This window comes from Astatotilapia calliptera, chromosome 1, assembly GCF_900246225.1.
Source record: "Astatotilapia calliptera chromosome 1, fAstCal1.2, whole genome shotgun sequence".
Lineage (NCBI taxonomy): Eukaryota > Metazoa > Chordata > Actinopteri > Cichliformes > Cichlidae > Astatotilapia > Astatotilapia calliptera.
Window position 1 is genome coordinate 10,373,639 of NC_039302.1, and position 21,925 is coordinate 10,395,563.

A 21,925-nucleotide genomic window follows, 5' to 3' on the forward strand; every position below is an offset into this window, starting at 1 on the left:
CTCGGTGAAAGAAAAGTCTTTTATTGTTTGATGTGAAACCTGAAGGGCTGCTGAGTTAAGTGCTCGTAATAACAATAATAATGTGCTCTATTCAAACCATAAACATACTCGTAGTTCTGATGAGAGAATTTGGTCAAATTCATGACTTGTGCCCATTTAAAGTGCTTAACCACGTACAGTGTTACAAATCATCTAAACAATAAGTTAAATCCAGTACAGATAAATAACAAACATATGTAAAAATCCAACATATTCAAACAAGCAACAGAATCTAAACAATGAGATACATTTTGAACTTAATATCACAAATGTACATTGCACATCGTCACATGATATATATACTGTATGTATATAGTGTTGGGTTTTTTTCTTCTTCTCTTTCTTTTCAGAATAGCTCAAGAGCAGACAGCTTTACTCGGGGACACTCCTTGGTTTGAGCTTTGCAGCTTCACGTCTACAATCCTGTGATTCCCAACATAAACTCTGTGTGTAAGCAAACCCTGATCTCTCTAATACAAGAGTTCAGTTTTATTCGTTTTCTTTTATTATTTTGAGGAGGCGTCAAATCCCTCTCCTCTGAGTCTCGATGGGTTTGCTCAAGTCAGGTGCTAAAATCAGCAGTGCATCTGTACAGCAGGTTGGTGCTCCTTGGTGGGAGGTGAGAGCTCTTGAGGCGGGCCTGTGTGTTCATATCTATGTATGTGCGTGTGTGTATATATGTGTTGATTTTTTTTATTATTATTTTTTTTTATTTTTTTGGGCTGTGCTGGGGTCAGGTGCTGTGTTGTGCCAGGCACTAGGGAGGCAGCAGCGGGGGTTTGAAGGTGCAGGCTCCGGTGCACTGACGGGGGGTGAGCATCTTGCAGGAGAAATGGTGAAGGGCGTCGTGAGCTTCTGGGGAGGAACGAGTCCATCAGTGAGAACATGCAGCGGAAATGCAGACAATGCAACCTCACAAACTACCGATGACACAATGAAGTGTGAGTTGGATCTATGCCTCCTCTGATCTTGTAAAGAGTAACAATACTCACATATTCAACCCTTATTTTCTTTCTACTTGTTGTAAATGTTCCTCGTGTCCTAAGATGACTTCAGTGTAAGTGACAGGGGGAAAAAAAAATCCCTTCGCCCCCGCCTCCCAAGTCCTATTTACTCTTTGTTTCCACAAATTTGAACTTTCCCACCAAATGTTGTTCAAATTTGAAGAGAATTAATTAACATTTCTGTTAATTAAATGAAACAGTTGGTGGAGCTAACTCCCCGTTCGCCGCCATTAAACCACTGCAGAAGAAGAGGAAGCAGCAAGGAGACATAATCAGAAAATCGGCAGTAAAACCTCAAAACGTTGGACAACGATGTGAAAAGGAATAGAAAGAAGACAGGAAATAAAGCGCATTTCCACTCATTTTTGGGGTTTGCTTGAATTTGGCCACATTCTCCTTATTTCTTTTTGCAAATTGGGCCATAATTTTTATTATCTTCACTGGGTGTTAAAGTCATATGACTTACAAATGCTCTTTCCAGCTCACCTTTATTAATAAGCATTTTCCATTACGTACAAATTCATGCAAAATGCATTTGCAGCTGGGGTATTTTTTTGGGGTTTTTTTTGCACAAATTAAGTATACAGACAATCAGATGGATGGAAAGGTTGTAAAAACACAATGTTTCTGTGCTGAGCTGTGGTGGAGGACCAGTAAAAAAAAAAAGAGGGAAAATAAGCTGTAAATAAGTGCCAGTTTGGAAGATGGGCACTTTATTTGAGTGCTGCCTGCTGTGGCCTTTTGGTCACTTACACTGAAATCGCTTGAAGAGCCACCAGGAGGAACACAGCGGTGCTTTCAGTGTTTTAATGTGTGCATGTGAGCACTGCCTTGAGACTGTTTTGAAAATTGTAAACCTACCCCTTATTGCTTTTTGTTGTTGTTGGTGGTGGTAATTTAAATATTGTCTATTGATCACTGATCACAGGAGATGTTTAATAAAAAGTTCCACTTGCATATTTAGAATTGAAGGCGTACACGTATTCCTTCTTGGACCAGATAAAATTACCTTTTAGCTTCTGTTGTATTGCATAACGAGCCTTTCTCTCTTGGTCCAACTCGCTGCACAAAGTGTCTATCGAAAAAAATGAAATGAATACAAAAAATAAATAAATAAAATAAGTAAAAATGTAAACTGCTGTTGGAGGATGTGAGGTGGAGGAGTGTAATGTATGTTGTTTGCCCCTGTGGTATTTAGAGTGACCCCTCTGTGTACTTGAACCCTGTATTTAAACTACTGTAACACTAAACCAATCCTTTAACGGGCGGCATTAGTTGCTGTCTACTGCATGTAACCGATACAGCACTACATAATGGTCTGTCTATTCAATTTTCCAGAGCATGATTTAGGAGAAAATAACCTTTGGTAACAAAACAATGCGGTTTCAATTTCACCTTTTGATATCTAATAATTTACTGAACTGCTGGACACAAAAAAAAAAGTATGAAATTTACAGGAAAAAGCCTGGACACAAATTGCCAATATTTCAATATGCAAGTGTCACTTTTCCTTTCTTTTTCTTTTTTCCTTTTTAGTTCAGTGCATGGTTTTTTTGTTTTCAGATGGATTACAATGCTTTATGATATTTAAACGTTTTTGTGGCTCCATTTTTCCCCCTCATAAACTTAAAGAGCATTGATCTACATCTGCTTTACAGTCAGAGTCTGTGGAGGCGCACAATATATGTGTATATATATAGAGAGAAGGAGAGAGACAAACCTCGAACAATCTGCAGCTGCTGGACCATTTCCTCTCTGTAGGACAGCTCACGCTTCATTTGATCCTGAAAATTATCTGAAGAGTACCGAAGGCCACATCAGATGGAAACTCTGACTTTGTGGGGATACATTTAAAGACACAATCCAGGATTCAAAGGAGAAAAAAAGAATAAAAACTCCCTCTCCTGCAAATAGTTTGGCTGTAAAGCACGGCCTGTTTTTAAAAATCCAGACAGAGATGTAAAATGCGTGTCTCTCTCTCTCTGTCTGTGTCACTTTCACTCACAAAAACACGCTTGTGATGCTCCCACCTTTTAAATGCTGGAATTCTCTCTCCAACTTCTTCCTCAGCTCCACTTGTTCCACGAGCTGCTTCTGTAATTCCTCTGCACAAAAACAAAAAAACATCACCAATCACCACAAATCAGCAGCTTTTCCTAAAGCGCACACACACACACACTTCCACTTACAATGATATATTCTTGAATTTTCAGCACATAAAGATTTATGCGAGCCGCACTCTCAGGTGCGTTCACAGCCTCGATAACAACCATTTTCACTGTTTTCCTTTCTCGCTGCCACAGTAATTGCCATGCATTGCCTGGAGGTGGAGACGATAATAATGGAGTCCCAGGGTTTTTCCAAGCGTTGTAAAATAATTAGCTGCCGTGCCTCGGGGTTATGGCTCTGTTCGTTAAAATATTAATAGCCTCTAAACGATTTCCTCTTATAATAATAAGTCAAAACTCCTACATCTTGTGATTAAGTGGTTAACAACTATGGAAACACTTTAGGCCTAAAAAAAATTTAAATAAATAAAAATGGAAATGCACATTTGGATTCTGGCACGCCATCTTTAACAGGCTGGGGGTATTTAGCTCTGTTTAAAATGAGGTGGAACTCAATATTTAATGTTCATTTAATAAAAAATACTATATTTGAAAATGTTTGCGGTCTTGTTAGATTTAATGCAATCCAAACTGCTTAAGCAAACTCGTTAATATTTAAAATAACACTTAAATTTAGTCCTGATTAGATGCAGTGACCAGCACAGCTTTTAACACACCCTGTGTGTACTCAAATTAAAAAAAAAATGGAGTAACAATTACTGGCACTTTATATCACCTCCTTCTCAATTCTAATCCATATTCGGGCTTGAAAAGGGCCTCCTACCTTTAGCCATGTTCTGCAGGTCTCTTTCGTGCACGCTGATGTCGATGCGTAAAGCTCCATCGGCTGCGCACAAATAAAAAAAACTAACAATAAAAACCTGATTAACTGTAACACTATAAAAAGCTGCTGAATAAAAGTATCGAACCAGCCCAAAGTGGTCAGATGTGGCGATAATTAAAAGTAAAGACGATTTTTAAAACAGCAGATAACAGAATGATTAACGACCTTGTCTGTCCTGCTCCTGGTAGGACGTTGCAGTGCGCTGGGTCTGTATTTCAGACACGTGGTGAACACCTAGAAGCGAACAAGCCACAAACATTTTCAGGTAAAGGACGAGGAGACGCTCCCGCTCGCATTAATAACCCGGATCGGTAATTACCGTTGGATCTGCGGGGGCTGCTCGATTGTTTGGACCCAAACGTGGAAGGCTCGTTCAGAAGCACGTGGCCGTCCTTTTCATGAGCATACACCTGTAAAAGGAACAATCGTCTTTAATAGCGGCACAGCAATTATTGGTCATTTGGTGCACGCAATTTACGCTCTTTTATTTTTTTAAGAAAATAAAAGGAGTGGCTTGATGTGAAGATGGTGAAAGAAGCGGGGTTATTAAAGTATTTTGATTTTAATTAATATTTCTGCAGATTTGTGCAAATTGGGATACAGTGGTTTAATTAACATTGAAAACGGGAAAAAACAGTGTGTGTGTGTGTGTGTGTGTGTGTGTGTGTGTGTGTGTGTGTGTGTGTGTGTGTGTGTGTGTGTGTGTGTGTGTGTTATGTTGTATCTATTAAAAAATGTTGCTGTAACTGAATTTGGGAGAAAATCGTGGACTCAGGCAGTTTCACTGCAGGTGGTCCAAACACTCCCCACTAACCACTCTTACGACTAATATCTATAATAAATAATAAACACATATCTACATCTGGAATTTCCTTTCTCAAAGTCTGAATGAGGCTAATATGTTAATGCACTCTCTAATTCTCTAATCTTATTTTCTACAACTGTGACAATTCAACTCGCCCCAAGGGGATCATTAAAGTTTCATTTAATCTAATCTTACTTCATGAAGAGGGGAGCCATTACGCATCTGTCTGTCCTCATCCGATGACCCAGTGTGAGCGGAATCCTCCGGTGATGCTGCGACCGCCTCGGGGCTTGAGGCTGCATCGGCCTGCTCCTGACTCTCCTCAGCACCCGAGCACACCCGCTCCGGTACAGGGGAGTCGCGGTGGTCTCCTCCCGGTGATATCCGGATCGGATCCTCTTCGCCTTGTCCCCGGTTGGACTCCACGTCCACGTCCAGGTCGTCGTCGTCGTCGTCGTCCACCACGCTGTCTCTGTCCGGTGATATCGATCTGTAGCTGGAGCTCTCGCTGATAAAATCCGGGGACAGGTAGCCGGGGCGTATCCCGTAGGAGTCCCGGTTGCCGTACAGTTTGGCAATGGTCTCTGCGTCTTTGACGACGGGTCTAAAGGCGGAGATATAGCTGATTTTCCTCTGAGAGGTCTCGTCCCCGGACTTGTCCTCGTCGTTCCGGGTGGAGGAGGACTGGGAGCTGGGGCAGCGCTCTCCGCCGTCCTGCTGGTGGTGAGGGTGGTGGTTGGTGTCTTTTGGTGTGTTTGCGCCCCTCTCGCTCTGGTCCGACAGGTCGAGTTCGGCCGGCCGGACGCTTAGCAGCTCTGGGGGAGGTTTGGGTGGGGAGCCCGGGTAGGGCGGCATCGGTAGGCCTCCAGCTGCAGGCCAAAACATGGGGAAGGCCGGGTAGATCGGATCCTTTGTGCCGGGCCAAAACACACCGGGGATGTTGTTTTTGTTCACGTCAGGCACCCCGTCGCTCTTTTTCTGACACAGCCCATAACTAGGGAAGCCGTAGGGGTGGTGAGGGAACAGAGGTGGGGGGATTTTCTGAAGCATGCCAAAGCTCTTGCTGGGCACCGGGATGACCGGGTAACTCCGTTCGCCCCTCGCCAGACTCAGGTTGTTGCTCCCCTGATCCTCGTCGCAGCGCAATGTTTTGTGGGGGATCTCCGGGGAGCTGCTTTGAACCAGGCTGGACGAGGCCTGTGATTTCATGGGCGAGGACATCCCCGAGCCGCTCATGGGCAGAGTCCTCTTTCTGCTCCCCCCGTTGAACATGGCCTTCACATCCTCCCACGCGTGGCAAATATCATCATTGGATTTTTTTTCCGTCAGTTTCAAATGGCGTCTCCACGAATTGAAGTTGGCCGCGTCCGGCTGCAGATACTTGGACTCTGGGGTGCGGTGGGAGTGGAAAATGAATTTATTGGGAGAGAAATACATGTTGCAAAAGCTGCACTTGATGCACTTCGCTCTGGAGCTGTTGTATCTCGCGGGTATAAAGCTGCCCCTGCAGCCCCATGCGCACTCGTGAGACACGTCAAATGCAAAATTTTCTGGTAGCTTTGGCGGGCTGTGCGCTCCCAGGAAGGACTTGCAGAGCCTCTCGGCCTCCCTTTTGGTGATCATGCCGCAGCGCCTGGAGGAAATGGGCATAGCCCCGGCCCGGCGCAGGAGTTCCAGCTGCACCGGCGTGCACTGCACACAGGTGATGCCCAGAGCCACCCGGCGGTTGTGTATCTCGTTGTAGCTGTAGTTTTTCAGCAAGGTGTTGGAAATCTGCGCCAGACACAGTCTCTCCTTGCCGTCTATGACAAGACACACGATGGGCACCCCGTACAGGGATGTCTCACTCACTTGGTTCGGTTTGAGAGAGCCGGGGCTGGAAAAGCTCTGCGCGCCCTGCTTTAAACTTGGGGAAGAGCTAGCGTCTCGTCCCGCGTCTCGAAGCTGTCCGGGCATCGACTCCATCCCTGGAAGCCTGTGAGTCAAACAGAAGACAAGACAGTGAACCGGAGGCCCGTGGGGTTGTTTACGCAAGCACTATATGTTTACCGTGTTCTGAATCTTCGCATGACTCAAGTCTGCGAGAAAAATGAAAAACATCACAGAAAACGAATAAAAATACTTTAAAACGCCTAAATAATAACCATTTGAAAGGCAAATATTAAATATATATTATTTCCGTATTATTATAATCGGCATTGACCAAAAATTATATATATAAAAGTAATTATTACAATTGTGTCATAATTAAAATGAAGCAATAGCAGAGGGTCTTTTAACTGTTTGAATAATAATAATAATAATAATAATAATAATAATAATAATAATAATAATAATAATAATAATAATACTTTTTAAGTGAAATTAATTAGACGTATTTACTATTTCAGCATGATTTCCGTGCTCTCTGCCTCCTCTCCTGTCCTACAGGCTCCTGCGCGTTGGTGGATCTACTTCTACCGCTACTCTTTATCCTGAAATCGGCTCAGCCGTTAAGGGGGAACTACTTAAGGGTCACATAAGAATCTTATAGGTGGATAAGGACAGAAGGAAAATGCAGCCTGAGCTGCGTCAATGCGCTTAGCGGAGAGGAAAAGAACAACTATAAGCCGCTTTCCCGCGAGCTAATTACACAGGTCCAAGCGTGCGTCTTTGCATTGTTAATAAAAGACCAGGCCCATATATAATTAAAGCTTCTGCGCAGATTAGCCGCAGACGACTGCTCGAAATTAGGTTGAAGCGGGCCTATCTCACGTTCCCCTGCGCGTACTTAACTTTCTGCGTCTCTTGTGCCAAAACGCACGCAAACCCCTGCTTTTATTTAGTTACTATTTTGAAGTATTACGAAGCCACTGATACAGCCGAGTTACGGTCAAATCGCGAGAAATTAAATTAAATTAGCTGTTGTAAATTGTTGTTGTAATTTTAGGATGAATTTGGTGATAAGGAAAACAAAAACAGAGACATACCTTTCTCTCCTGTAAAAGCAACACACCGTAGGGGAAGTCAGGCTGGGAAATCAATATTAACAATAAATAAAATGAAAATAAACAGACAAAAATTGAGAGAGTCCAGAGAGGGAGAGAGGATGGAGAAAAGAAGGCGCACTGGCAGTGAAAGCGCTGAGGAGGAGCCTTTATTTCAGTGCATTTCAGGGCAGGCAGCAGCACGCGGGACCTCCATCCTGTCGGAGCAAGGGGAGGTGACTGGCGCGCAGACAGGAAACACATGGCACCTCTCTCTCTCTCTCTCTCTCCCCCCCCCCCCCCCCCCCTCTCTCTCTGTGTCTTGTCATGCTGGTGTGTAATGGCTCTCTCTCTCTCTGAGTCTCACCCTCTCTCTCTCTCTGCAGCTCAAACATGATCAGAAACAAAAATATCAATTAGGCCCCTGCTGACCCCAGATGGAAAATCATTTTGGCCCTCAGACTCGTGATTATATATTTATTTATTTGCTATTATATATAAATTAAGAAGGAGACATCGTGACATCATCGGAGATATCTGCACAAAGATACCAAAAATAAAGGAAAAATATAACGCCACAGTCGTGACCCTTTTCTGAACCCAGTCAAGGACCCTCTAGGGGGCCTCCACCCGGATCCCATAATGTTGTCGGGGAGGTAATCACCGCTGGTCTTAACAGATCGGGCTCGGTGTGTATTAATGATAAGCTCCGATCTAATCACGCAGATCTTGTATTATTTCCGCCGAAGTTGGAGCTCACCGACAAACCAGAGTGGCACAGTGGAGGGCACCAGGAATGACTAAAGGCCCGGGCTCATCAAGTTACACGGCCATCTGTTCGGCTTCCACGCCGGCCACACAAATCAATCCCAGGCTTTGGCGATTAAAAAAGAAACAGAAAGGGGGGGGGGGGGGGGGGGGAGTCAGAAAGGAGAAAATGATTTGAAAGACAGAAAGCAGAGAAAGACGCTTGGACCTGGAAGTGACTGTGTTTAGAGTCTTTGCGTGTAATCTGGAGTGAGCTCATGATGATGATGCCTCAGGCTGTCTCACACACACACACACACACACACACACACACACACACACACACACACACACACACACACACACACACACACACACACACACACACACACGCGGATCAACAGAATATTTGATTCAGTCCTGTAATAACCGGATCGATGGATAATAGTGTCACTGAGATAATGCCGTGCCGTTTTAGAGCAATATTTGGAAATCAAGTAAATAATACAAAGTCAGATTTGCTTTCCTACATCAGCCACACTTTTGTCTCAGGACTACACCCTTTCGGAGGCTAAATTAAAGTAAAAAACAAAACACATCTCCTACATCCAGCATTGTGATGTCACATAAAGACGGCCATAAAACATCTCACTCAATACACCTTTAGTCCCAGTTTCACTCACACAGAGAGAGACATGCTGACGCACTATTTCTCATGTTTATTGCTCTCACTAATCAGTATCAGGACTCCATTATTTACACTGTCTAAAAAAAACAGAAGTTCATCTAAAAGTTCACTTGTGGAAGATGAAACATTAACTTATAATCAACAATCAGAGAGGAGTCAGATTTGACTCATTATGTTCGATACAAATAATTTCTCTGATGCTGTTTGAGGAACATTCGCAGAAAAAAGTCAGAAAGGTCTCACAGCTCCTGCGTGACCTGTTCTTTAGATCAGCTCAGATGTTTCCTCTGAAAATGATGACGTGTTAAAAGCCGGTGCTTTGGCTCATTTCACAGACAAACCAGCTGCAGAACATCCCCAGAGTGCCCCGCGCATGACAACTTTACTGGGCACTTATGGAGGGCGAGCAAAGCCCGGCTCTGCCATCGCACCGACCGCTGCACAAACACGCACTGACAGCAGGCAGGAAGCGGAGCAGCTCGTGGCGAATAAAACCGGGACATGCTTCACACTCTCGAGCCGAGTGCCTGCGCGTGGAGAGTGTATGAAGTGTGGCTTGGAGTGCAGAGCGAGTGACGAGCGTGTATGAAGTATCATCAGCCCGCGTGCAGCCTGAGCTCCCCAGCTTTACCTCCCTGCAATATTGATGATGAACCTGATCCTAAGCGCATCCTCTCCTCTTTCACCATCAAGAGCCCCCCCTCCACACACACACCACCGCCCCACCCCCCAGCAGCCCCCCGCCAATAATTACAATTTTATACTGTAATTATTCCTCTCTTTTTAATTATTTAGACCGCCGACTTGAATGCAGCCATTGTCGCCGCGTATTCCGGGGGAAACGTGAGCTGACGTGGCTGGCTCAGCAGCGAGGGGGGTTTTTAATTAGACATTTCAGCGGTAATTTTAGGCGAGCTCTTACTGCTGGATGGCCTACAAATTAGCGGGCCTCATTGATATGCGCCCAATTGTTTAAACAAACCTTTAACCTGAAATATTAATGCGCCTCAGCTCACCACAGGTGAACTGCTGGGACTATTTGGCCTAAACACAACAGCGTTTTATTATTTATTTATTTATTTATTTATCGACTGGTTGATTTATTGATTGTTCTGTCTAATCATCTTTTGGTTCTCACTTTGTACTCTTGATTTTTTTTTCTTTTTGCTAATTTATAACCGGAACATTTGAGACTTTGGCGCAAAAGTCCAGGGGCACGAAACACCACGTGGGCAAATCCTGGTCCTCGGCTCTCTCCCTTTTCTCTTTACTGTCTTCTGTCTTTCTCACACTTATTATCTGCTCCAGTTTATTCAGAGTTTAAAGTGGTGACGAAGAATGTAACCTTTCCCACTCTGCACTGGGAGAGTTTCCATCCTCTTTGTTTTGGCTCATTATGATTTTTTTTTTGTATTTAGGCGCTTAAAAAGCGTCTCTCTGCTTTATGTCGAGCACTTTGAAATAAAATAAAAAATTACACAGACAAAAACCTCGCTTCGTCATCCTCCTTTAAACTCTGTGCTGAAGAAATGTGACAGTGATTTCTATCATTTTCAGCTAGGACACAATTTATGTCTGTTTTTTTTTTCTTTTAAGCTTGATTAATTTTATTGATTTATTGCCTTATTAACAACCTCCCATTTAATCGTCTGTTTTTTCTTTCTTTTTTTTCTTTTTTTTTTTTTTTTTAACCACTTTTTGCAATGTCCAGTCCAAAAAAACAAAAAAGCAAATGAAATGTCTGAAGGCTCTTGTCAAAAACACCCACTGTGGGGAAACAAATGTGTCTAAAAAGAAAAAAGAAAAAAAGTGCATTAGAAAAAACTGCAGTGTTCAAACACTGCGGGGTTTTTTCTGCCTTTGTGGGACTGAAGCTGAAGCATATTCATACTTTTATGCTTGAATCCTGTCACGTGATTGAAAGAGATAAATCAAGCCCACCTCAATCAGGACAGATTTAATAAGAGGCCAAATGTTTTATAATTAACAGTTGTATCAGCACCCTATAAAAGCGTGACCCCTATAAATCCCATTTTAGAGACCAATCAATCCTCCTCTCGGACTAAAGGGCCTATTGATCCCTCCCTGCTCGGCTCACTTAAACACTTTCTCCGCATCCTTTTTTTTTGGTTTCCAGTGAAAAGAGCATTTCGATCGCACTTTTTTATTGGAGGAATGAGTGCGGGGAAGCGATGCCTCGAAAATTAAACGGTGACATTTTAATTACAGGACATTGATAAAGGGATCTGGGTAATGGCTGTGTACATGGCGGCCACTCATTGTCCCGCCTGATGTGCTAATCAAGTCGGACTGCTCTGGGGAAAAAAGGTCACCGGCCGGTACAAAAGCGGAGAGGCAGCTCGGTGGGATTTTGGGAATATGAAGGTCCGGGAGTGGCAGAAATGAAGACGCATCTCCAAACAAAAGCGCGGTCAATATCCCGGAGAGAGGCACGCCAGATGAGATCATGGAGCGTCCAAATATTAATCCCAGACATATTATCGCTATAGGTCACACGAAGCAGCAGCCATAGATCATCTGATGCTACAATTTACATGTGACAGAAAGCGTCTGTGACAGGCAGAGCTGCTGCAACACTGCTGGACTGGCTGATCACCGTCAGAGCTCCCTGCAAGCTGAAGACTGCGGAAATACAGTGATGTGACAGCACGTGTGCGTTAGAAGTTCATGTAACATCACAGTTTTAAATACTCCGGAGTTAATCGTTGCATGGGTTGAGCCCATGCAGGTGCAAACAGTGGTTTGGGGCCCTTTGTGGGTCAGGGTGACAACTTTTTACCACTCAGAACAGTATTTCTGTGCTCATATCTAAAACAAAAAGTCAAGAGTTCACCAAAGTGTTGAACAGTTCACTGATGTTTCCACCAAATTTTACAGCATTTTAAGGAATAGCTGTGCTGGGAGAATAGTGTAGGAGTAATCAGAGTGTCTGCGATGTGTGCGTCTACACAGCCATCTTCTCTAGACTGTCCATCCAAATGTTGTTGCATATTTCAAGTTGGGACCAGCTAACAATCCGAGACAGCCTTCCCTCAGCCTAATCCCCAGACTTAATGAACGGCTCATTAACATGGCTTACAACTAACAAGGACACTCAGCTGGGATTCATGGTACTGCACTCGTGTCCTTTTGTGCAGGTATTTGCTTATGCAGAGTTAAGGATTATGGGTATGCAACTTACACAGGTGGGCTCGCGTGCAGGTCTCCAGAGTAGAACATGTCTGACGCAGTAGATCACAGAAGCTTAAAGTTTCACTAGAGTCTGACCAGTATTCTCCGAGGAGTAGTGATTCTTGTGAATTGCAGAGGGACAGATGAGCCATGAGATAAGATTTTCAGTGCTTTGGCTGGATGAGGGTCCGATCATGAATGACACCATGTGTTGGCTGGATGATGATGAGCCGAAAAAGTGAGCCTCAGGAGGAAAGAGAGCAACAAGTGAGTTCATGATGAAGGGGAAAAGATCACAGAGAGTGGCTGCAGTAGACGCTTTTCATTGTTGTTTAACGCTCAGTTTCACTTCAGCTCTATGTACTTTAGAGCTTCGACCTTCTTCTCAGTGTTTGAGTACCCAGAGGGAACTGACACAAGCACAAGGAGAACATACAAATCCCACTTGGAAAGACCAAGCTGGAGTTGGAACCATGAACCTTTTTGCTGGGTGGCAGGAAAACTTAACCACAGCACCACTGTACAAACCCACCACAATGTAAAATGTCAAACAGGTTAAAAATGACACCAGAACTTTAAAGTGCTCTGAAAGACTGACATTGGCAAGTGTTTTTCAGCCATTTCCATCAATTTCATTTCTTATTATTTAATTTCAAAGAGCATAAAAGCCAAGTGTCTGCTGATTTTCAACAGTGCTGTTGGATTACCATTTTAAAGCCTTGAGTTCGGGATTTTGGCAGTTGCTATTGTGGCCTTTTTGAAAACAGATGTCATGAGCAAGGATGTGATGAGAAACTGAGGGTGGAGCACACTTATGCTAGAGCCACAGTAAAGAAAACAGTTGTCCACAGCATGACCAAAATTACTGCGATCAATGAACTTGCAATGAATTTGCCTTTGAAATGATTTCTTTGAAAACGGGGACCAGGTCTGCAATCCCTCACAGTCAGTTTCTGTCCTCAAAGCAGCTTTGTTGCATCAAGATGGTGAAAAATGGCAATAAGGCAGAATCAGTCAGCTATCACTTTGTGACTGAATGGGGTCAAGTTGGCATTTAGGGTATTTGTGATAAAGCTGCAACTAACTGAGATAAAATGTTGAAAATCACATTCTATTCCTATCTCCAAACACATACAATATAGTCACAATAATTACTAGCCTTCAGATATCCAGGCAGAATTTCATAGATGAGAAGCAGAATTTCAAAATTTACCCCTTAAATAGTCACGTAGTTGCTGCAGGAGGGGGATTTAACTGCAATGACATCGATGCTTGGCAACCTGGCTTTAGGAACACAACTAGTTGGCAAGCAGTTGAGTGGATTGCCCCATTGCAGAGATGCATCACAGACTAGCTGCGCCCATCAGCGCAGATTGAATCAGATTAGTCAAAAATGCTGGTAATCTGTCTGTGATTATAAATGAGATCCTTTACAAACCTTCACCAGTTTGTCTCAGAGTGATTGTAGTCAGTCTGAGTCGGACTGCAACTGTTTGGTGACAGGTTGCCTCCACCAGGCAATTCACTCAAACACCTTGGGATCGAAAGGGTTGCCTAAAAGTTGAGGGTCCTTTAGGGAACCAGTTGATCTTCCAAACTACTTACAATTGGTCTCCAACAACAAAATAATTTACTGGAATCACTGGGCAACCTTCCAAGTCTTACTAGCTGCCCTGAAGCTGAAGCTATTTATTTGTGACTGAGCTATTTTACAGTAGGGAAATCTCAGATAGTTAAGCACAACATGCTTTATCTTCTGTTTCACTCTAAATAAGTCCATAGTTTCCAGAACTTGACATCATGTTGTGTTTAACAGGACTTGAAACTAACGACTGAGGCCATGACTTCATCAGGAAAGCATTTACTGACGTATCAAATTAAGAAAGAAGTTGTTTTTTTGTTTTTTTTCATTGACTTTTATACAATTTGACTGCTTTAGGCAAACAAAAGATTTGCCCCCTGCTGGACATAAGACAGATTGCAGGTTCAAGGCACTTGCACACTGGCTTCACCTTTCAGCTACTTCCATCATTTATAAAATCTATATCGGCTGTTTGATACTGACCTTTTGTTTGAAAAACATGTTCCACTTATGTTCACTCATCGTTCAACTTAAACAGATAATTGTAATGTGTTACACTTACTATAATTACAAATTCGATTGAGTCCAAAATGCATTTCATGCCTTTAGCAGAGCCTTGACTTGATACCAGAGGACAAGGCCATATCTCCATTAGTCACTGGGTTTTATTTTGGCCACATTAATTCTGATTTTGACTAATTGAATTCAATTGTCCGTGTGAGCCGTGAGAGGAGGTCAAACCCTTTCCCGGAATGCATTTATTTAAAAATGCCATTTATTAATAAAACATGCATGTCTTCTCATCTTTTGTTTCAAGAATCTTTGTTCTATTTTCTAGTCTAGCTACAGTACACAGTATTGAGTATTAGTAGCATTTAGTCAGTATAGTTGTTATTTTAAATTTCTTATCACTGGGCTTATAAAATTCATCACAGTAAAGTGTTTTCCTTTTTTTTTTATTGCTGCATATTTAGAGTTTATTAACTACATTATAAGAAACTTTGAAGTTTCTTCATTGGCACCATGCGTCCCATATTTTAGGACATCTCTCTCATTGATCTTATAGCAATGTGTCCAAGGTTGTTTTTTCTAAAGATACCATTGTAGGTATAGTATCTCTCACCTCCTGAGGATCGGGTAACCTCAATCAGAAAATCATTGTGCTGAGGAAAGATTTCATTAAATGACCAAATAAAGCTGGGAAAGAATTTCTGCATAATCAGATCATGCCAAATTATAGACGGGTTTTAAAATTCTCACTGTCCTTTTCCTTTCTGGGACTTCTTTCAAAGGGCTGTTATACATTCAATACAACACAGCACTGACTGACAGCGTGCTGCTTAGACCTATGTCAGGATATGCTTTCATAGCTCTGCTGCATTACACACAGCTGCATAATTCTTAAATTAAGCTGCCTGCCAATAGTTGTAGAGCTGCTTTGAAACAGAAACTTTTATGAAAAGCATCGTACAAGGTCTCTGACCGAGGAGCAAAGTATCACTTAGATTAAGTGCCACAACAGAGCTGTGAAGGCCACAGCTCTGTTGAGGATATGAATAATCAGACTGTTTATTTAATATAACAGTGACAGCGAAAATAATGCTTATGTGATCTTTACATTAGCTCTTTTTCGTGAGATCATAAGCACTTGATGCTTGTAATGTCATTGTTCAGCTCAATGCAGCAAAAGTCCACAAGGTAAAGCAAAAATTACAATTTTACTTACAAATGTTATAAAACCAGAAGAGATGGCAAACAGGAGGTGCAGGAAGAGACTGAATGCAGAGCAGCAGAGAGGTAAGTCAGGGGAACTTAGGTGTGCAAGCTGGCAGTGGGTGCATAGAGGTCCTGAGGCGGGGGGGGTTGTGTTCTGCACTGCAGGGCAGGATGGGAACAGGATGACTGGATAACTCTGTACACGGCAACAGGTTAGCCGCGTGAGGTGGAAGTAGCCTCCTGTGGACAGGTGTGGCATTGCCTGACTCAGGAACAGATTTACAAGCTAAGCTGTGGAGAAGCGCAATTTATCCAAAGCCAAACTTCCTTCTGAAGGACATTTAAAAAGGCAGCTGTCTTTTAAAGCCAGGATTAGGTGGGAAGGTGTTAGCTGAAAGTTGGGGCAGGAAGGAGGTAGTTTGATTGGTTGCTAGCTTAGCAGAAAGTTGGTTGGGGGCCTACTGGGGGCTAGCTAAATTTAGGGATAGCATCAGGGAGAGGGCGGGGTTGCGAAAACATACACATACACATTTCAATTACATATTTAAATAGAGAAAAATATTGTAGTCATTGGACATCTGGATCTGGAATTAACCAAATAGACCGCCTATGTGCTAGCTTGACTGCTCACTGGGCTAATCCCTTTTTACAGAGTTATTAGCTGTTTTAGTAGTTATTGGTGGATTTGAAATTTATATTTCCATATGAATTGAGCCCTTCTGGATTCAGAAACTCTCTGCTTCACTGGCTTTTGTTCCAGTGGTTTTGTTAATTCCCACTGTGGAGATGTACAAGATTTTAAACATGGCAAAAAGATGCAAACACAGTGTCAGGCTGCACGTCTTATTGGCGGTATTCATGTTTTAAAGTCATTTCCTTCGTCAATACTGTCAGTCCAACTCAAGTCTACAGGCAGGATAGCCTTGTAAGACCATTTCTTCTTTCTTTTCTCTAGGGTCAAATAAATGGAAGATATTTTGTCAATAAGTCCTTTATTAATAATAATTTTGTTGTTTTGAATGATTTGGACTTTTTAGAATTGATTTTTATGTGCATTAAGCCTCTAACTGAGGCTTATCTCTGCCTGTTTTTGTATTTTTTTTGTATTTATATATCTAGTTCTAACATTCATAACACTTATTTTGCACTTAAAAGCTATGATTTGTTTCATTTACCATCCTTCAAATTGCACTTGAGTTCAGATACACTGTTTAACAGTCAGTACATATCCACCTTCAACCAAACTGCAAAAGAAACAAAAATTCAATAAATTCCCGAGACTGAAAGACTAGAATTAAACCTTTAAATGAAGAAATTATGAAGCGCGACGAGTTAAAACACAGCACAAGTTACTGTTAAAAACTCATCAGACTGATGTTAAATACACAAGATTGGTTTACTTTTCTAACCTCAATCAAAAAGTAGTTGTTAAAGTAACTGATTCTGTTACTGGTGGACCCTCATCCTCTTTTCCTCAGTGCAAAGCTATCTGAAAACTTTCTCACTAATTCTGTAAACGAGGTGGAGAAACAGTTACCGCATCCAGCCTGATCTTTGAGTTCTATTTCCCGTGTTAATTCTGCTTCGTTTAAACAGTTTCATCCAATTACATTTTCAGTGAGAGTGGAGTCTAACAAAGAACTGCTCCTCCTGCTTCCAAGACATCATCACACCGGCCTGCTCAAAGCATTTCCCACCTTTAACCTGGGAAATTTTAAATAAATTCTCTTTAAAATATGCAGTTATTCACCCCCTGCTAAATTCACCTAATTTGCACCCTGTAATTATACACCAATCTCAAAATTGTCTCATTTATTTGAGGTTCTGGATAAAGCAATGTAATCTCAAACTGTACCTTTCATGAATAATAACACTGTTTGCACTCTTATTTGAGCACTTCATTGAGACAACCTTGTCTACTGTTTCAGTGATCACAGGAGTTGTCTCATCTTCCATTCAATTTTGCCGCTAGTCTTTAGCTCAGAGGTCTGGGAGGGGGTTACTGACTTAAACCCTGACAGGGTTTAAGTTAACTTTGCATCACAATAGAAATGAGGAAACATCTCGTCTGGCACAGTTCAACTGTCAGCAAAGATGGAGGAAAAACAAATCAGATTTTGACCTTTCGTGGCACCAGATGGACACTCAGATAATTAACAGTTTTTTTTGTATTCACTTAGAAACTAAAATAAATGTGTGTACACAATTAGATAGTTTTAATAGTTTTCAGAAGGCTGCGACCACAATTGAAGAAAAAAAAAGTTGGGATCCTGTATAAAAGGTAAATAAGAAAGGAATGCAATGACTTTTGAATGATTTATTCACAAAATAACAAACGCTTAAACTGAGACTTTTTAATATATCATTAAAAATATTAACTGAATTTGTATTTGATTGGAGCTACGTGTCTTAGAAAAGTTGGAATGAAACTTCAACTTTGCATTATTCATTATCTGCAGTGCATAATATGACAAAAAGGTTCAGAGAATCTGGAGAAATCTCTGCGCGCAAAGGACGAGGCTGAAAATCGGCATCGGACACCTGTGATCTTCAGTCCTTTGTGCATTAAAAACAGGCATTTAGATGACTGCATGGGCTCAGCACTGCGCCATCATAAATGTTAAGGGTTAGACATCCCTGACATATATAGACTGTTATTAAAAAGAAGGGGGATGGTACACAGTGGTCAGCATGGCCCTGTCCCAACCTTTGTTTTTTGAGAATTGTGCTACATCAAATTCACCATGAGATAAATATTATTTAAATGAGATGTTTTTGCTTTTTTTATTGGGAATAAAATATGAGTTTATTGAGTACACTGGAGAGACCAAACAGCCACTTCATAAACACATGGCACAGCATAAAAGAGCCACCTCCACGGGACAAGACCCAGCTGTCCAGCTGCATCTAAAGGACAACGGTCACTCTTTTAAGGATGCCAATGTTCATATTTTAGAAGAGAAGACAGATGGTTTGAAAGAGGAGTGAAAGAAGCCATCTATGTCCACTGTGAACAACTATCTTTGAACAGAGGCGGTGGCTTACGACACCAACCGTCTGCCATCTATAAACCAGTTTTGAGATCCCTTCCCAGACACCTTAAAGCCCACTTACATCCTGGGCCGTCTGACCTCAGGAAATCACATGATAGGGTTGGGCTAGGTTTCACAATGGGTCCACCTGAAACCTTGGCTGATTGTGACCTACACCCGTTTTCACACCTTGGCTTGTGTGATTAGGTAGGGGATCAATAGGGTGTCCATGTCCCTCTTGCGTACACTCCCATTGGGTTTAAATCTGGGACTACACAGCGCCCTAGCTTTTGTTAGAACTGGGGTTGCACATTATAAACAACACATGCCAACTTTACAGTGGCACTGGCAGAAAAGTCCAAGGGTTTGTCCACCTGCAAACATAAAAATGTATAAATGTAGTTGCTGAGATGTTTCACTTTCAGATTTTTCAGGCTGTTAAAAGGAAATACAAATTCTTATGTCATAAAAGGTTTTTGTCTAAGTGAAGACTGCTCTTCGTTCAGTCACTACATGAAGACGACATACAACAGAAATAAAACACACTAACACCACCGGCATTGCATTTATCTGAGCTCTGGGTTGCATTAGTATATTTTAAATTCTGTGACATTCTTGTTTGGAGGTCTTTCATGACCGCATTCTTCAGATCCAGAGTCTTCACATCTAAGCATTTGTATCATTATAAGGCAGAAGTGATGTATTTATGAATGCACTGTACCATAGAAATTTCCCGGCTTTTGTTTTTACTGGTGTGCTTTATGAAAACATTATGAATTAATTAATATCATCGTTCTATCAGGATCAGTTGGAAGTCTTGACTTCTGTCGGCAAACATCCATGTTTTTACTTTTCCTCATCAAATAAACTACAAAGGGATTACAGCACAGATAAGAACTTTTTGTTTTGGAGGTAATGAAGTTTAACATCAGAAGCAGAAGGTGTGCTGGGTTATCCAAAGGTCTCCTTCGTGAATGTGGGTTTTTTTTTTTAAGTTGAGGAAAAGGAAAGTCGAGGATGTCCTTGATGCTTTAAGAGGAAAAATAAAAACGTTATCTAAATACAGTCATTCTGTGGGATTGCGTTTGTCTGCACCGAGCTGCTTTTCCCAGGCTATGGCACAAATTAATAACCAAGAATAAAGCAGATGTTAATTAAAGGTTGACTGAGATTAATTATGAAATGCAAATTATAAATGAACTTAGGAGAGATGGGTGCTTTCAGGTTTGGGTCACTCTATGGCAAGACGTGTAAATGTCAAACTCCTAATGAAGAAAGCCTCATTTTCTTACATACTTTACACCGCGTGAAGAGTTTGGGCCGCGTCCTAAAGACTTTTAATGTCTAGGTATTATAATTGGAATAAAAAACACAATCAGGCCAGTTATGCTTTATCATCTGTTGACAGTTTATTAGGGACGTCAGGCTGCCTAATGGCTCGATCACATTAGAGTAATAATGCGATGACCGGGTCTTTGCATTGCATTGAAATTTTTTTTCTTGCACGTAGTTGCGGTGAACGGCTGGTTGCTCAGAGGTGGAGTTGCATTGCATAGTTTGCCTGGTGGGAGGCAACCTGTCTCCAAACAGCTGTGGTCCAACTCGGAGTGACTGCAGTCACTCTGGGACAGATTGGCAAATAATTGTCGTCCAATTTATAAATACAAGCAGGTTGCCAATAAGCACAACTGCTACGTGTCTCTTCTGATTCTATTCTCTTATAAAAGCAAGGTTTCTGAACTTTGTGCATCCTGCACCAAAGCACCAAATCTGCTTTGTAGACAACAACAGACTGCGAGTGATTGCAAGCCTAGTCCCTGAGATGCTCATTGCATGCAGTCGCACTAATTTTCATTGTGCCATGTTGTCCAACCAGGTGACGGTAGCGTGATGAAACAGTCTTGCAGCCTTTGTAAAGGTATGTGTTGAGGTGTTTGCTTAAATTCAACAAGAGACACTCAGTGTACTTAATGTTTCACACATCATGAAGATGGACCACTGCTGTAGCTTTTTAGCTGCACAAATTAACTTTATGATCAGCTTGTTCGTTCATATTTCATAGCCAGACTTGAAAAGATCTACAATTCCTCCACAGAAACAGAAAAGTAAAAAACCAAAAAAAAACAAGCTGCCAAAAATAATTGCTGGATAAAAGTCAGAAGGATATTTATATTAAAGCGTTAAATCATCAAAGTACACAGAACTACACCTTTAAACTGATGCACCTCGTTTTTCCTTCAAAATAGAACCCTGACTGAGAAGCAGCAGCCTTCAACAGTCAAATGTCAAGTGCAAATAAAAAGTCTCATGTAGCCAAGTTACCGTTTAAATACATTTTATTTATTATGGCTGGAATATGTGCCAACATGGATAATTACAGAAAGGCCATAGTCAGACAGCAACATCACAGCACGAGTGTCTCTGCTGGGCTCATCACTGACTTTATGTTCTGAAGTTTAGGAGGAAACAAGAGAAACGGAGCGAGAGAGGAGCTTTTTTTTCTTCTTCTTAATTTATGACATATTCTTGCTTAAAAGTCTGTGAGACCATTTCTGAATCATCACAGTGCACATCTGTTCAGAAATATGAAATGTTGCCATCTTCATGGTTTCATTTGCTTTGCAAGAAATGCCACAACAATGTTCATGAGCAACAGGGCAGCCTAGTATCACGTGGATGTCCCACCAATGTACAGTATTAAGTGCTGATTTAAAAACAGACTATAATGCAGAGAACATATACTACTCCTTGTGAAACCATTGAAGAATCTCCATTGATGACATTTCAGCAACTGGAACATCTTCATATTATACTTTTCACCACTTACAAGAGTGGTGAGGACTTTAGGAAAATAAATGGCATCTTGCACAGACATTCCTTCTAAAAAACTAAGCTAGACAAAAAACCAACATCAATAACAACAACAATAAACTTGTAAAAGGTTGGACTTCCTTTTGCAGGCTTTTCAGGCAAATAGTGGCAATAAATGATTTATGGTGGGAGGACTCGTGAAGTTCATGATGGTGACAAAATAACTGAGCAGTACTCTGACCGCAGCTGTTTCATATCATTCCTCAACTGTTCTGTCTCAACTGTTTCCATTTAATAAAGGCAGAAAAATGTCTTAAAAAAAGATTTACCTGCTGTAACATAATAATAATAATAATAAAAACCACACTGTGATGTCATGTTTTTCATACCA

The 21,925-nt window shown here is 41.7% G+C and overlaps 1 protein-coding gene across 6 annotated transcripts; it reads right to left on the minus strand.

Moving 5' to 3' along the window:
• Positions 1-7,997, minus strand: LOC113019447 (SKI family transcriptional corepressor 1 homolog-B-like). 6 transcript variants are annotated; one of them, XM_026163194.1, is made up of 9 exons: positions 7,770-7,997; positions 4,996-6,775; positions 4,315-4,405; positions 4,161-4,229; positions 3,936-3,998; positions 3,074-3,148; positions 2,764-2,838; positions 2,053-2,118; positions 1-891 (listed from the first exon to the last, which is right to left on the minus strand). In XM_026163194.1, exons 2-9 carry the CDS (start codon positions 6,763-6,765, stop codon positions 797-799), a joined length of 2,304 nt encoding a protein of 767 aa, XP_026018979.1. In that variant the 5' UTR covers positions 6,766-6,775; positions 7,770-7,997; the 3' UTR covers positions 1-796. The 6 variants fall into 6 exon arrangements, with proteins under 6 accessions (XP_026018979.1, XP_026018963.1, XP_026018970.1 ...); XM_026163178.1 differs by having other exon boundaries at positions 1-894; XM_026163185.1 differs by lacking the exon at positions 7,770-7,997 and adding an exon at positions 7,183-7,333 and having other exon boundaries at positions 1-894.
• Positions 7,998-21,925: the final 13,928 nt, after the last annotated feature.

What these genes read in the sequence shown, in the direction of transcription:
- LOC113019447 (XM_026163178.1), bottom strand. Translation starts at nt 6,765, where the DNA reads ATGGAGTCGATGCCCGGACAGCTTCGAGACGCGGGACGAGACGCTAGC. An exon ending in ATGGCTCCCCTCTTCATGAA is followed by an intron (nt 4,406 to 4,995) that starts GTAAGATTAGAT and finishes TTCCTTTTACAG; the next exon opens with GTGTATGCTCATGAAAAGGA. An exon ending in AATACAACAGAAGCTAAAAG is followed by an intron (nt 895 to 2,052) that starts GTAATTTTATCT and finishes GTTCCTCCCCAG; the next exon opens with AAGCTCACGACGCCCTTCAC.